Source organism: Cydia amplana, chromosome 22, assembly GCF_948474715.1.
Source record: "Cydia amplana chromosome 22, ilCydAmpl1.1, whole genome shotgun sequence".
NCBI lineage: Eukaryota > Metazoa > Arthropoda > Insecta > Lepidoptera > Tortricidae > Cydia > Cydia amplana.
Window position 1 is genome coordinate 7569629 of NC_086090.1, and position 16680 is coordinate 7586308.

The 16680-nt window shown below is 39.0% G+C and overlaps 1 protein-coding gene across 1 annotated transcript in view; it reads left to right on the forward strand.

Annotated features, from left to right (window-relative positions):
- LOC134658315 (twitchin) overlaps nucleotides 1–10068 on the forward strand; it is a 178540-nt gene extending 168472 nt beyond the window's left edge. Inside the window, exons 143-150 of the mRNA XM_063513946.1 lie at nucleotides 603–721; nucleotides 2518–2668; nucleotides 3701–3867; nucleotides 4550–4688; nucleotides 5860–5974; nucleotides 6561–6697; nucleotides 8103–8272; nucleotides 9836–10068. Coding sequence (XP_063370016.1) covers nucleotides 603–721; nucleotides 2518–2668; nucleotides 3701–3867; nucleotides 4550–4688; nucleotides 5860–5974; nucleotides 6561–6697; nucleotides 8103–8272; nucleotides 9836–10042 — 1205 coding nt within the window. The 3' untranslated portion in view covers nucleotides 10043–10068. The remainder of the gene's footprint in view (nucleotides 1–602; nucleotides 722–2517; nucleotides 2669–3700; nucleotides 3868–4549; nucleotides 4689–5859; nucleotides 5975–6560; nucleotides 6698–8102; nucleotides 8273–9835) is intronic.
- Nucleotides 10069–16680: the final 6612 nt, after the last annotated feature.

Below are 16680 nucleotides of genomic sequence, written 5' to 3' on the forward strand. Positions count from 1 at the left end.
AAGAATCAAAATTTGTTATCACACTTTTAAAAAGAATAAAAGCTCAAAACCTTTGTTAAATGTGCCGTGGAAAATGAATCAAAATTTGTTATCAAAATTTTAAAAAGAATAAAAGCTCAAAACCTTTGTTAAATGTGCCGTTGCAATCAATTAGGTCCCATCTTCCAGTACTAGTTCCAGGTTTAGAATAAAAATAAATAAATCTCTTGAAATTTTGCCGCTTTCAGCCTTTTTATCGATTTATTCGAAATATGGTAATTCGCCAGTAACTGGCCACCCTAAACTAAAATAAATTATATTCACCTATAAACAGAATTCATTTTAGTATAAGGCGGCTGGTTATTGAAGGCTGGCCAGTTATTGAACCCTTATACTAAAATGAATTCTGTTTATAGGTGAATAGAATTCTTTTTAACCGACTTCCAAATCTCAAAGAAGGAGGTTATCAATTCGGTTGTATGTTTTTTTTTATTTTTTTAGTTTAGGGTGGCCAGTTATTGGCCGGTGGCCAGTTACTGGCGAATTACTATATCCATCATGCTGGCACTTTCGTGGGATTTGAAGGAGTCTATCAAGCTACAATGATGTGTGTGTGTTTACAGGCGAGGTGGTGAGCGCGGAACAAGCGGCGCTAGCACACAACTTCCTCCACTCGGGCGACAGGCGCTACATAGAGAAGCCGATCAAGCCAGCGCCTCCGCCAATCATCACCAAGACCAAGGTATGGCTTAAACCATAGAGAAATATAGTAAGACAAGAGTGCTCACTCCATACATCAGTTCAGACTATTAATTTCAGTGTCTACATCTAGCATCGAGTAGCGGAACTATCAGTAACTGCTACTTGACAATAGATTTAGCAGTACTGATAGTTCCGCTTCTCGATGCTAGATGCTAATAGTCTTTTTGGTACTAAAACTGATGTATGGAGTGAGCACTCTATGTATTTTTTTCTCTATGGCTTAAACCAAAGAGAATTTGAAATAGAGGCGGATTGTCAAAGTAAACTATGTAGCAACAGTAAATTCACTGCCATCTTTCGACAAAATATTAAAACTGATAGAACGCCATTTGACTAGAGATGGGTAGTGAGCGAATTTTTTTTGTGACGATTAGTTACATGTATGGAGTGCCCCTCTTAAAAATACATTTCTTACAATTTTGAGCACATAATCCAGTAGCGTAATATTTCAAATTTATATGCCCCTTTCAGCACTCTAAATAGTTCATACCCACCAATTTGGGTACAAACGAGTAAATACGGGTATATTGAGTAAATACCGAGTAAATACTCGGTATTTACTCACCCCTACCCATCTCTACATTTGACTTTGACCCTTATTCTTTCACTGATATGTGTTAATTTGTTAAATATTGAAATTAACGCCATCTACCCGATAGTAGGCCAAAGGTATGGTGCAATCTCTATACACTCTATTCTCTTTGCTTAAACGGTTTTTATGCCAATATTAAAGGGGTAATTTTTTATGCTTTTTTTTTCTTTTGACTGTGGGAGTAGATGGTTTAATAAGTTGTAAAATCTTCATTTGGCACAACCATTTGGGGCATTTTCTATGAAAAGGGACCTTATTGTCGATGGCGCTTACGCCGCACAGCGTCGCGCGGCATTGTATTTCTATCGGAGCATCGTTAATAATGGCGTAAGCGCTATCGACAATAAGGTCCCTTTTCATAGATAACGTCACATTTAATGTTTAGACGACAACGGTTTCACTCACTTGAATTTTTAGTCGCTATTGGCATAGAGAAAAAAATACATAGAGTGCTCACTCCATACATCAATTCAGACTATTAATTTCAGTGTCTACATCTAGCATCGAGTAGCGGAACTATCAGTACTGCTACTTGACAATAGATGTAGCACCGACCGGAAAGTCTTATCTCAACAGCATAAGACTTTCCGGTCGGTGGCTACATCTATTGTCAAGTGGCAGTACTGATAGTTCCGCTACTCGATGCTAGATGCTAATAGTCTTTTTGGTATTAAAACTGATGTATGGAGTGAGCACTCTATGTATTTTTTTCTCTATGCTATTGGCGACATGTTTCGGGCCCGTCGGGGGTCCTTCCTCATGATCAAGTGTTCGCGGCGGCTGCAGTTCGTGCACTTAGCATAACATCCATTTAACCTTCTTCCTCGCGTTGTCCCGGCATTTTGGCCACGGCTCATAGGAGCTTGGGGTCCGCTTGGCAACTTATCCCAGGAATTGGCGTAGGCACTAGTTTTTACGAAAGCGACTGCCATCTGACCTTCCAACCCGGAGGGTAAACTAGGCCTTATTGGGATTAGTCCGGTTTCCTCACGATTCGTTCATCGAAAAGCGACTGGTAAATATCAAATGATATCAGGGGATATTTCGTACATAAGTTCCGAAAAACTCATTGGTACGAGCCGGGGTTTGAATCCGCGACCTCCGGATTGCAAGTCGCACGCTCTTACCGCTAGGCCACCAGCGCTTCATAACATTCATTTAACCATTGAATGTTAATTTGACAGGTGACAATCGACCCGCCAGTTAAGACGCACGCTATCGCGAGGCCCAAATTCTCGCCTCAGACATCAGTGGACGCGTCCAAGAAGAAATATGGCGCTAAACTAGACTCAGACGCCTCGTCGAGGTCTAGAAGTACGACCAAGGAGCTAGTCTGTGAGTATACTTCGGGTTTCCATTCAGATTTCTAGAGGTGTTAATGGTGTTATGCATCTCACCAAAATATCGCTTACAAAAGCTAGGAATATGAACCGTGATTACCTTTTGTATTGTTTTCGAGCTCACGATATTTTGATGCAGTTACATGCATCTTGTTCACGGGGTATATAAATCTAGTGAAACTAACCGTGAATCATTCAAGACTGTTAAAAGCTAGGAAGCTACAAATTTTAATAATTCAACAAAAGCTAGGAAGGTAATTTTTTTGTACAATCGTGTTTTCAATGGATTAGCCTAAAAATTGTCGGTGTCCAACCAAAACATGACTTCAAAATCAGAAGAGCTTTTAGATGTCATTATATCTTGAGTAGAAGTTTTTATTGAAAATACTCAGACCAGCTAGCATGGTCGCATTTTTATCACCTGTCATGCCATGTGTCACTTTCACACTTACATATTTGTTAGAACGTGACAGCCATGGTGACAAATGATAAAGAGCCGGCCATCTTAGCCCTACAGTACGCACTGAGAAAAAGTTCAAAATGCTAGCGGTATTTTCTAATTCTGTCTAACAATTCCTTAAAAATAATTTTATAAGAAGAAGAAGAAATACATTTATTTTAACGCCACAACACAGTAGGTACATGTAAAAAAGAAAGTCATGCAGACATAAAAGACATTTGGACGCTAAAATAGGATCCCCACTCAGCATAATGCCGCGGCAAACCGTGGCGCTGTTTTCTGTGGGGACCTGACTTAATCTAAAAGAAATTTTCACCTTCAGATAGCACTTTCGTTAGGGCTCATTTAGACGGCGCGGGAACTCGTATACGATTTTAGTTACATTGCGGACCATTGAGGTGACATCAATTCAGCCGGCCGATCAAATAACGCAATGTAATGAAACTCGCATGCGAGTTCTCGCGCCGTCTAAATGAGCCCTTATTTACATCCACGTATAGTGGACGTATTGACAGTTAAATATCCTTGAAATGTGTAACCCAAAAATAACAGGAATGTTTCTTCCAGTGCCAGCATCGGACTCGACAATGTGCGTGCCCTCATTCGCGCGAGCCCTGCCCGATGTATTAGCGGCCCGTGACGGAACACCCCTGAACCTGTCGTGTGCTGTGCGTGGTGACCCTGACCCGAGGGTCGAATGGTTCAAGAACGGTCAGCCGCTGCACTCTTCTGATGTAAGTCCTTCCATCTTTATAACTACCACGGGACTTAATCGCGTAAGTCTTACGTTTATTTATGGCCTGACGTTTCGAACGTGACATTACGTTCGTGGTCACGGGCAGACTCGGACTTCTCTCCTCAAATATCGGTTATAGCAGCAATCCATATCATCTTCCTCTCGTTGTCCCGGCATTTCTGCCACAGCTAGTGGGAGCCTGGGGTCCGCTTGGCAACTAATCCCAGGAATCGGCATAGGCTAGTTTTTACGAAAGCGACTGCCATCTGACCTTTCAAACCAGAGGGTAAACTACGCCTTATTGGGATTAGTCCGGTTCCCTCACATTTTCCTTCACCAAAAAGCGACTGGTAAATATCAATTGATATTTCGTACATAAGTTTCGAAAAACTCATTGGTACCAGCCGGGGTTTGAACCCGCGACCGGATTGCAAGTCGCATGCTCTTACCGATAGGCCACCAGCGCTTCCTGAAGCAATCCAAAGTAAAATATGAAAAATTACTGTCAACTTTTTCAGTTTCACTAAAAGTAAATTGGTGACCCTTAAAGAATCATTTTCCCTTTTGCAATAGGTATATTTTTTTTATAGAACTGACATTAAACTGAAAGTGTATTTACTCCTCACAATGTTTTGTTCTGCCATGTTTCTGTAAACTTATACCAATATTTTTTTCAACAGGTGATAGACCTGAAATACAAGAACGGAGTTGCCTCGTTAGCTATCCACGAGGTGTTCCCCGAAGACGAGGGAGAGTACTCCCTGAGGGCCATCAACAGCCAGGGCCAGGTCGAGACCAAGTGCAAGGTCACCGTCAAACGTAAGTATATAAAATTAAACCAAAGGGTATAGCCGGGTAAGCATGGCCAAACTGCCTTTAGCGAAAAAAAAAACAATTTCCTTTTACTGGATTATTAACCTATGTATATGTAGTGCTACCACCAAATATTAAGCCTCAAATGCTTCAGATTTTAAAAAAAATGCAAAAGAAGAAAAATCATTTTTATTTTATTACAGCCAAAGTACTAATCCGATTTCTTTGTAATTTGTGTATGTTGTATATATAATTAAGGTCGCTTTCTGAAAAAAAATATATTGAATTATCTCTTAAAATAATAGTAAAAAATTGAGATGAAATTTTTCAGAAAAATAAAAAAAATACGTGCGAGATAGCGATACTTATCAAATTTACATATTTTATGTAGAATTTAATAATGTTTAACATATATTTTTTTCAAAAATTAAAATCGGGATTATCAGTGTGAAAAATAAATTTGAAACATCCCATAATACTCTCTCTTCATACAAAATAACTTGTACGTTATACTAGAAAGTTATATTCCCAACGCAATTTGAATTTAGAACGCGACTTATTTTGCTGAGCGCGGACTATATATACTTATATATAGGTTAATAATCCAGTAAAAGGAAATTGTTTTTTTCGCTAAGGGCAGTTTGGCCATGCTTACCCGGCTATACCCTTTCATATCGTCAGAAACTATCTTGTACCGTTTGTGTTATTTTTAACCGACGAAAAAAACGGAGGAGGTTCTCAAGTCGACGAGTATTTTTTTTCAGCCGACTTACTAAATGCCAATTTAAATTAATTTTTCAGTTTGATTCACATATTTTGAGTCACTCGCCCGACTTACTTACTAGGTTTGTAAGGCCTGAGTGGACGCTCGAGTTGGGCGTGCAGCGGGGCGGGGCGTGCGGCGTGCATGTTAAACAAATGCAAGCGTATAGTAGCGGCCTTAGTGCACGCTGCTCACATCACGCGTGAGCCCACAGCCACGCTGCACGCCCCGCCGAACGCTCCGCTTCGAGCGTCCACTCAGGCCTTACACTTAATAGACACACATTGACAGCGCCACGTAATGTACTGTAAAATAAATGTAATATAACTCACGACAGTTTCAAGTTCGATGAAATTATACAATTCATTGCCTCTTCTTGGCTATATTTTTCTAATAATTGGTTTGTTTTAGCAGCGATGGAAGGTAGCGCGGCCGCCGGTGTGAAGACTGGCGACAAGCCACCCAGGATTGTGGATCACGCCACCTCACAGATCGTCACGGATGGTGATGCCGTTACGCTCTCCTGCAGGTACGGTTACGCTTTAACTTGTGACACTAAAACTCGAATATGAAGTATACTAATATTATAAATGCATAAAATATAAAAGAGTTTTGAACTATTCTTCTTCTCCTTACGGACAAGCAACAGTTATACAATAGGGGTTCCTTGTTTCCCATAATGTTTTAAGTCATAATGTATTGTTTGTCATATTATTATTAGTCCTAAAACTGAAACCGATAACTTTTCAGGATTCTCGTATGGTTATCCTATTTATAGGTTAGGTTAGGTTAGTTTTGTTTTAGGGCAATCCTGAAAAGTGACTCGTTCCTGAACCAAATAAATTATACCTAACTAAAATGCGGGCAAACAATACATTATGGATTCAAAAAATTTGGGAAACAATAAAGACCCAGATAAACCCTTGTGGGAGGAAGGTTACCGTATTTTAAATAATGTTACGTCAAGTACCATAGCCATTTTATCTTTTTCAGGAACACATACCACCAGGCACTTCATAAGTCATAACAAAATACATATTTTATTTCCTTTAAAACGAGTCAACAACGAAACCAAACCTTCGCTATCATTATAAAAAAATCGTTATTTTGTCCAGAATCACGGGAGCCGAGCGTTTCGACGTAGTGTGGCTGCACAACAACAAGGAGATCAAGCCCTCGAAGGACTTCCAGTACTCCAGCGAGGCCAACATTCACAGGCTGAACATTGCTGAGATCTTCCCCGAGGATGCCGGTACGTTCTCAACCTTATAGCAACGACTTAAGGTCGACTATTGATCAGTTACGCCCTCGAGACGTCCAGTACTCCAGCGAGGCCAACATTCACAAGCTGAACATTGCTGAGATCTTCCCCGAGGATGCCGGTACGTTCTCAACCTTATAGCAACGACGTAAGGTCGACTATTGACCAGTTACGCCCTCGAGATGTCCAGTACTCCAGCGAGGCCAACATTCACAGGCTGAACATTGCTGAGATCTTCCCCGAGGATGCCGGTACGTTCTGAACCTTATAGCAACGACGTAAGGTCGACTATTGACCAGTTACGCCCTCGAGATGTCCAGTACTCCAGCGAGGCCAACATTCACAGGCTGAACATTGCTGAGATCTTCCCCGAGGATGCCGGTACGTTCTGAACCTTATAGCAACGACGTAAGGTCGACTATTGATCAGTTACGCCCTCGAGACGTCCAGTACTCCAGCGAGGCCAACATTCACAGGCTGAACATTGCTGAGATCTTCCCCGAGGATGCCGGTACGTTCTCAACCTTATAGCAACGACTTAAGGTCGACTATTGACCAGTTACGCCCTCGAGACTTCCAGTACTCCAATTCCGACATTGCTGAGGTCTTTCCCATTCGTACGTACTTGATACCATACTAGTAGTAATATGTAGTATGATACTACATATTTATGGTGAGTAAAATCGTACATATTCATATTTATCAAAGTGAACAACGTTCATGCTGATATAGAAGTTTAAAATTATAAAAATATACTGAAAAGTTGCGCCTAGTGAAATTTAATAGCAATGTCAGATGGTATTATTTTGTATCCGTTTTACTCCAGGCGCTGTTTTTTTTTTTTCGGAATTTAAGTTTTAAGTAGATACTATCGCCAAAGTCGATTTATCACTTGTAGATTTATGTGATTAATTTGTTTTTGTACTTATTTGTTAGATTGTTACAAAAGGGTGGATTTGCATATTCTTTTATATAACACTGATTTAAACTTTCACGACTTTTACACATTATTAAATTGTAAAACGGGACTTAATCGCGTATCTAAGTTTTAAGATTTACCTCCGACGTTTCGAGGACGGCGTTGTCCCCGTGGTCTGGAGAAGACTGGCTAAAGTTGACATCAACATCTTCTAACCGCGCGAGTTCTTTGTACCTATGTCGAGCGTCCCATGTCAAATTCTCTAACTAGCTTTCAGCTCGAAAATTCCCGCACTTTAACGTTTCAAGCGTAAAGCTTTGGTTTCCTCCGAAAGCGGTGCCGTCATATAGCGGCCGTCTCCATGCAAATACTACGACATCCATATTTACCCGTATTATTTAGTATGGAGACGGCCGCTATATGACGGCACCGCTATCGTAGGAAAACCGATCTTAACGTTTGTTGTATATTTTCCAGGCGTATACACATGCGAGGCGTTCAACGACGCGGGCGAATCGTTCTCCTCGTGCACACTGGTCGTGTCCGTGCCTGGCGAAACTAGTGCCGCGCCACAGTACAAGGCCTTCCCCGCTTCGTCCACAGTCGGCGCCGCCGAGCCCGCCGTCTTCACCGCCGAGCTCGACAAGGTAACAAATAGTGGATCACTTGGCATGGACTTGGGCGCATATCAACTCGGCACTACATGATGTATGGGCAATTTCATTCTAACTTGTAGGTACTTTAATGCGCGACTTAAGTCGTGTTTCAGTAACGTCTAACCGTCACATTCCTGACAAAATGTAGGTATGGGATTTGACATTGACGGTCAGTTGAATCTATGAATGTACTAGTATTTAAGCATAAATTGGATAATTACCATTGTATCAATCAAATTAGCATAAGTTTTAAATGAATAAATATTATCTTATCTTATCTTATTATCTTATCTTAGTTTTGTGACGATTGCTAATTAGTAAGTAAAAATGCCCGTATACTCGAGTGCCCGTACAGTATAGTGCCCGTATAGTCCATCTTTACCTATTTATAATAAATTTTTCAAAATTTCACTTAAGAATTATCATCATTTGAAAACCTTTGGAGATTTGAGGAAAGCCACACAATTGTTTTCCTAAGATAAAGTTTACAAATAATTATATTCTTAAACGATATAACAGTTCCCTTCGTTCAAAATTACTTTTGTTACAGTAAATAACGTTATCTGAGGTTAGGTACAAACAGCGACACTATTAACTGTCCATCGGTAGACCTTGTAACTTTCGTAATAAGGTTTACCGATGGACAGTTAACAGTGAGGGCGATGGTACCATCATCTCTTTGGGTGCATTTATTTTCACAATAGGGTACTGTATTCAAAATAAATTATTTTACACCATGCAAGAAATAAAGCACCAGAAGATTAATAGAGAAACATAGACAGCAGTTATTTTTAGACACAATTTATATTTTAAAATACGTATAAAGCTTTACAAGTGTTTCATATAAATTCCATAGTAGCAAAATCGTTTTGACAGTTCGAAAAAAGAAACTGATTTGACTAGTAGTCAAATACCCTATATTAAAGTAATTTCATTGTTGAATAATTTTACGGTTTAGACTCACTTGTTTTAAGTCACTCGCGCGATACACAGCCGTCGTGAACGCTGCTCGCACTGTTAGTGCTTGAGAAAGGAGACCTAGGCTCTCCGAAACATGTCGCGCGAGTGACTTAAAACAAGTGAGTCTAAACCGTAAAATTATTCAATGTTAGCATGTCTCACAACAGTTTAAATTCGAATATCTGGGTGACCGAGCTTCGCTCGGAAAACATATAAAAACTCGAAAATGCGCGTTTTCCCAGAGATAAGACCTAGCTAGATCTATTTTTCGCCCCCGAAAACCCCCGTATAGCAAATTTCATCTAAATCGTTAGAGCCGTTTCCGAGATCCCCGAAATATATATATATATGTCACCGTAAAATTGTAAACACTCGGCATATTAAAATCTCGCTAGTTACATTATAAACTGACGGTAGGGAGATTATAATCTAACCTAACCTAACCTACGTTAGATTATAAACTAACGGGTTCACAATCTTACGGTGTCATATATAAATAAATAAATAAATAAATAAATAAACAAGAATTGCTCGTTTAAAGGTATTAGATAATTTCATTGTACTGTAATACTGATCCACTGTTTCCTCCCACAGCCACCGCTCCAGCTCCAATGGCTGAAAGACGGCAAGCCTATCGACGAGACGTCGGCCCGCTACCGGTTCACCATGGAAGGCACGGCGCGGTACCGGCTCGAGATCGCCGCCGCCGCCGCCGCCGACGCTGGCCAATACTCCGCGCGCGCCGTCGGCTCGAAAGGAGACTCGCACGCCGCATTCTACCTAAACGTCGTCGAGGCATAACGACTTTCACATCACTAGTATTAAAAAAAAATTGAAACCTATTTATTGATGACATTTTTATACAATTCGGAGTCTGTGTGTAAATGATTTTTTTTTTATAAAAAATATAAACGTTTATTAATTTATTTAAGTTAAGTGTTACACCCTGTGGCATCGACGCGAGATTTCTCTAGTCACTATTAACGTTAATTTATTTTATGTCGACGTTATACGATGCAGTTTCGTTTTTAATTTTATTTGTTCACCTAACAGCTTCCTTAAACGAATTTAAGCTTGAAATTTAATATATGTGGTCCTAGGTTCGATCCCGCGGTGACCCTTCCGGGGATATTTTCAAAGCCACCAAAAGTATCCTAGAAACGGTCGCCGCGTACCGACCAAGTCTGTAATATTATTATTTTTATATAAATTTAACTGTATTATTTAATTGTACATAATTTAATTTATATCATGTGACCGCGTAATTTATGAATAAATATGTATACCTAAAAATGTAAATGGTATTTTATTATGTAAACCATACAAACCAGTAGTGACCATCAATAGTAGCGGATGAAACAGCGCACCAAAAGTATGTGCCACCCTGGAATACATTTCCAAATACAACCGTAGAGATATATCTATAGATATACTTGGTCAAGCAGATCTTGACAGTAGAAAAGGGCAGCAAATTTGAAAAATGTAGGCGCGAAGGGATATCGTCCCATAGAAAATTTGAATATCGCGCCTTTTTCTACTGACAAGATTTGCTTGACCATCTATAGATAGAATACTCTTTATTGGCACACCTCAGTAAAAAGATACAAAAGAAAAGAACAATTTATTAAATGTAGAGGCAGACAACAGGCGGTCTTATCGCTAAAGAGCCAGATCTCTTCCAGACAACCTTTGGATATATATATATCCTACAGTTTGAGTTTAAAAGTTTCTGTCACAATCTTATTGTTTGACATATAGAGACATGTATATCTCTTTTTGTTATGTTATTTTAGAAAATATGTATTCTGATGCGTAGTCAGAACATTATTAACGACAGTTGCAAGATCTTAAAGTGGCAGGATCGTTTTATTGGCCATCATAAAGTTATTAGGTATCCCAACAGGTTGAAAGAAGCAGCTGGTTTCGGTAGCGACGATGCGATGGCTTGTTATATAACAAAGACAAGTAAAAGTAAAAAACAAAAAAACAGTATGACTTAGTTGAGTCGACAGGGAAAACATCGTTAGAAAACCGGACTAATACTAATAAGGCCTAGTTTATCTTCTGGGTTGGAAGGTCAGATGGCAGTCGCTTTAGTAAAAACTAGTGGCTAAGCCAATTTTTGGGATTAGTTACCAAGCGGACCCCATCAGGCTCCCATGGCCATGAGCCGTGGCAAAAAGCTGGGATAACGCAAGGAAGATGTTAATAAAGACCAAAACAGATTTAATATTACTATTCAAAAATAAGTCTATAAGTATTAATCAAAGCTCTAAGATGACAAAAAGCATCAATACAAGTTATTTTACTGATGTTTACGTAGGTAAAAGAAGTAGTTAAGAACTACTCGCAGCTCTCATAGACCCTTCATCCAGTATTTCCTTTTTGCAAGCCGCCATGGACATCCACTCCCCAAGGTTGTTGGTCCCGAACGTGACTTAGCACTAACTCGGATTCCTTATTCAAAACCAATTCTCATTTCAAAATATGAAATCCTCGGAACTTGTTCCTTTTATAAAAATACCAAATTAACTTTGCTATCAAAACTGTCGCTGTCATCCAAGAGACTACTAGTTATTGTAAAGGGAAATTTTAGTTCTCTTTTTGACCACCAGCATAGTTAAGTTTGTATTGATGTACTTTTTACTTTTTAATTCGGATCGGGCGATGAGTGAATGACTGAGCGGTTTGGACGCGTTCGTTATTATGTAAAGTGTGTTTTTTTGTTTTGTCTGTACAGGGATTTGTCTATGATTTGAGTTTAGTTGAAATTCTGATGGATCTCATCCGGATATTCGAATAATTTACTAGTTGCCTAATGTTCGGAGGTTGGAGTGAGAAGGAATTTTGTGTTGATCAAAAAGTTTGTATTTTTAAAAACTGCGAAAATATTTGAAAAGCTTTAGATAATAGCAAGGTAATAAGAAAAAAAGTCTGTAAAAACGCCCATTGTTAAATCTTTTTATTGTCACTTAAACACCTTTCTCTGGACTAGAGTGGTAAGCGCAAATGGGCTACGGTGTCTGCTTAGCTTCACGGTGTCCTTGCTCTTGTTTAGCGCAATCGAAGTCCTACAGTAACGTGACTCGTATAGTAAATAAATTACGTCCATCTGTATTGTACTGTGTAGGTATGCCTTGTAAAAGCTCTAGTAGAATGTAAAAACCCACGTGACTTGGTAACGAGCCAGGTACATCATGTACAGTCGACGTCAAATATATATTTACATTTTTCGCCTTATTACAAAGCAGTAAGGTGCAAAGGTGTAAACATATCTTTGACGTCGACTGTACCTACTCCGCTCTACGCAAAGAATGTCTAGCTCCAAGAAAAATACATTTAATTATATCCAATACCAACTTACAGTCCTGCAAGACTTGTCTGGAATTCAGATATCAGACTCAAACAGGAACTTACCAAAACGTAACAAAATGACGACGAAAAACTATTATATATAAGAACTTACCTACTTAGACTTAATGAGAATTGGCCCTATATCTTCACTTCAAACAGATCATATAATAACGCCTCAAAACTCAGTAATTTAACGATCATTGTCCCGTCCTATAAAGATAAAGTAACTTCATTGAAGATTCTTCAAGATCGACCAAACCGCTCCCGCGCTACGCACAGAACATCAACATTGCCAACGACAATAAAAATACTTCATTCACTTACGCCGCACATAAAACTACGTTCCAATTTCAAATTCGTTCCAGAATCAACACGCCCTATTAAAGCTAGTATCACAGTTCCTAATGGTTTTAATAGGTCGTAAAACAGTAGCGTAGCCGGTATAGCGTCGTTCGTCCATTATGAGAAAAAACTAAATGTGGTCGGTCAAGCGTGAGTCGGAGCGCAGGGTTTCCGTATTTAAAAGTATGACTTAAATTATTGATTTTCGAGGTCTTCGTAAATGTGCCTCACGCAGCTCACGCTTGACTGGTGTTTGTTATATTTTGTTGTTTATTTTGTATTGCACGGTGATCAGGTTTGATGTTTAGTTACTAATAGTTGTAAATAATATAGGATATTGGGTTTTTAGGGGATCAAAATCAGAATTATTATAGGTACATATAAAAATGTCAATGTAATATAAACATGATTCTTGCATGAAGATCACATTTATTAATAAAAACGCTTCTACGTAACCCAATAACCAATAAAAGTTTCAATAAATATTTCGTTCATAAGTATAGTATAGTATATCGTTTATTGCAAACCATGGTACAATAATAATAGATGTTACAATAGAAAAAATAGGGTATGGCAATTATCCTTATGACTACATTAACTAAATATAATATTTAGTACACTTAAACTTTGCTACTTGCTACATATTTATTATTTTCTAAGTTTAGGAACTTTGTTTACAAATATTATCATAATAGATCATCCTGCATAAATTCTTCGATGGTATACTTAGTATGATTTTTTCAATAGAACGGACTTGAGTTTATGTGTAAACTCATAAACCTAGTACCTAGGTACCTACCTGCTTCTTTTTAAAGGTGGGACAGATAGACAGACAAACGAAACGAACTTACTAAGTACACTAGTACCTACACCATTGAGCGCCATTGGTGCTTTTGAGTACGGAACCCCAAAAAGCATATCTTCTCCATATTTCAATATTTATCGCAGCATCGGCTCGTTTCCGAACAAAATCCGAATCGTTCTTTTTGTTTCGGTTTCTCTTATTATAAATGAGCGCGCGGGTCGAATACATTTTTTAAAAATCATTCCATTTTTGAATTTTTTACGTGATTCGAAGACTGGTTTATGGAGTTGGTTGGTTAATTATTGTCTTGTTTCTTATTCCTTGTAAAAGAAGTAAGGTTATGTTCCAACATTGTAATCTTACACAGAACTTGGGTCAAACAGATTACCGTCTTTCCTGTAGACATACACAAGAGTTAAGGGCTATAAAGGTTAATTTTCTTATTTAACCCTTATCCACGTGAAAAGGTCCTCCTTTTATTTAGAGAACTATGATAAAATCATTACTTACATGCCCACAAGCTGTTAACTATTACCCACAGGAGAGAAAACTAGTGTGTTAGCGCTAACTGTACATTTTTCTCTCCTGTAGGCAATAGTTAACAGCTTGTGGGCATGTAAGTAATGATTTTATCATAGTTCTTTAAATAAAAGGAGGACCTTTTCACGTGAATAAGGGTTAAATAAGAAAATTAACCTTTATAGCCCATAACTGTTGTGTATGTCTACAGGAAAGACGATAACACAGTAATCTGTTTGACCCAGTTATACGTTTGTATTGTTGCCATAAAAATCGTAATATTTGAATACGTTAAACCAAGGGCTTGTCTGTATTAGCAAAATTAGTAAATATATAGGAAGGTGAGTCAAAAAACTGGAGGAGATTAAGTATGTATTTCCGGATCGATACGACCTTCAAACCTTCAAGAAAAGAGCGTATTAAGGTTTAGTTTTAAGGTATTAATTTTATCATCCCTGCTTTGTGTTTGTGTGTTTTATTTTTTCGTTTAAATAATACAACATAAAATAAAATAAATATTTAAGTGGGGCTCCCAGAAAAGAGCGTCATATCATCCAGGCCGGCATCGCACTTACAACCCCTCTGGTATTGCGGGTGTCCATGGGCGGCGGTAATCGCTTACCATCAGGTGATCCGTGTTTCTCTCTCTCTCGATTTGTCTCGAGTTTTCGCGTTTTGTGACCTCAGCACAGCAGCAAGTTGGTGCAACCCAGTTGAAACGTCGCATAAGTTAAAATAATAAAATGATATCGCGTTAGATCCATAATTGGTTAGATCCGTGAAAAATACTAAATATATATGTAGACAAAAGTCATAGGATATTCGAAACTGAGCCACGATTGAAACGTTTAACCGATGACCCCTGGAATGATGAATGTTCTCAAGTGTAGATCGCGCGGATAATGCCTGCCTCCCACAAATATCCACATTCCGATATTGTTTGAGGAAATACTGACTATAGTACAAAAATGTAGTGACTTTGGGCAGATAACTTCACTATTTGTTTACAACGTAGTATTAGTATTTGTACCTATACGAACTAATACAGATTTGTAATTAACTTATTGCGAAACCCATCATACTTATTTAATTCGCAATTTTGAAAGGTGTACAGTAATACCCCCCTGCATAGAAATTTGTTTGCGGGTGGGTTACTTAACTTTGCAGCTTACTGTACCTATGTCTCTATAGATGGCGTCGATTAGTTGCGTTGCGTGAGGTGTTTTAGACGATTATTAGACTAGAGATACAGATAATCAGTATTGCTGTTTAAAGGGTCACGCAATTTTAATTGTTTTGCTATCGTAAATTATTCCTTTTTCTACTCAGTTAACTACTGAAATGATACTTGTACTCTTAGTTTACTGTTCTCTCCTTCAAGAATTCGACATTTTTAATATTTTCAGCCTCACCCTGATATAATGGTATTCCGATTAATTAAAGCCCCGTTTAAGTTATTCTTCGATCTGAAATGTCATTCTAAATGCATTCACGAGAATTTCGCATAGGTGAACCAGTATAAGAGAGACCCCACACCAGCGTCTTTTGAGCGTCGGCGTCTAGCGAGCGCTATGGAAAATGGTGTTGCTGCGGGGTTGCGCCAATGTTGCGTCGAGCAGCCACTGAACACTAGACGCTGAACACTCGGGAGACGCTGTGGGATCTCTCTAAAGGCGCCATTCGATTAATCATCATCACCTTCAAAAGACCAATTGTCCACTGCTAGATTTAGACTCCTAAAGATCTACAACAGCTGATCGTGCGCTGCCCTCAGTCAATAGGGAATATTACGCGAAACTCTGCGTAGGGGGCGCCACTCCCACATTAAGTCACAATCTCAGGGTCTACCGCAAACGAGAGTCGAAATTTTGTTATCGTACCTCTCTATCACTCTTGCATATTCGAGCGATAAAGAGGCAGATAGCTGAGATTCGATTTCGCGTTTCCCGGTAGGCCCTTTGTAAACTAACCGGCTTGATGTATCAATGTCATATTTTATTGTCTGTGAAACTTGTCAAAAAACCGTTTAAGGTACAGTATGCATAAGTTACTCTATAGTATACTTAAGTCGCTAGTGCTGCAATCTGGCGGTAAGACATTGCAGTAATACTCCCTATTCTGCAACTTTGATCGTGGTGGACTGACGCCTCGTTGGGGGTCTCCTGAGTGAGTTCTGCGTACTTCGGTTCGCGGTCACCACTCGAGAACTTTTCTGTCCCAACGGCTTCGGTACTACGACCTAAGTACCTTCATACCTTGCCATATAAGTTTGGTATCTCTCTGAGCTTAAGCTATTACATACGCGTAATTATTAAAATTTTATGGGTATGTTACATTGGTTTGTTCATGAACTGGACTCTCCTCCTCCAGTCAAGTAATGCTGCAGCCATACATATTCAAATTTCAAAAGTCTTATATT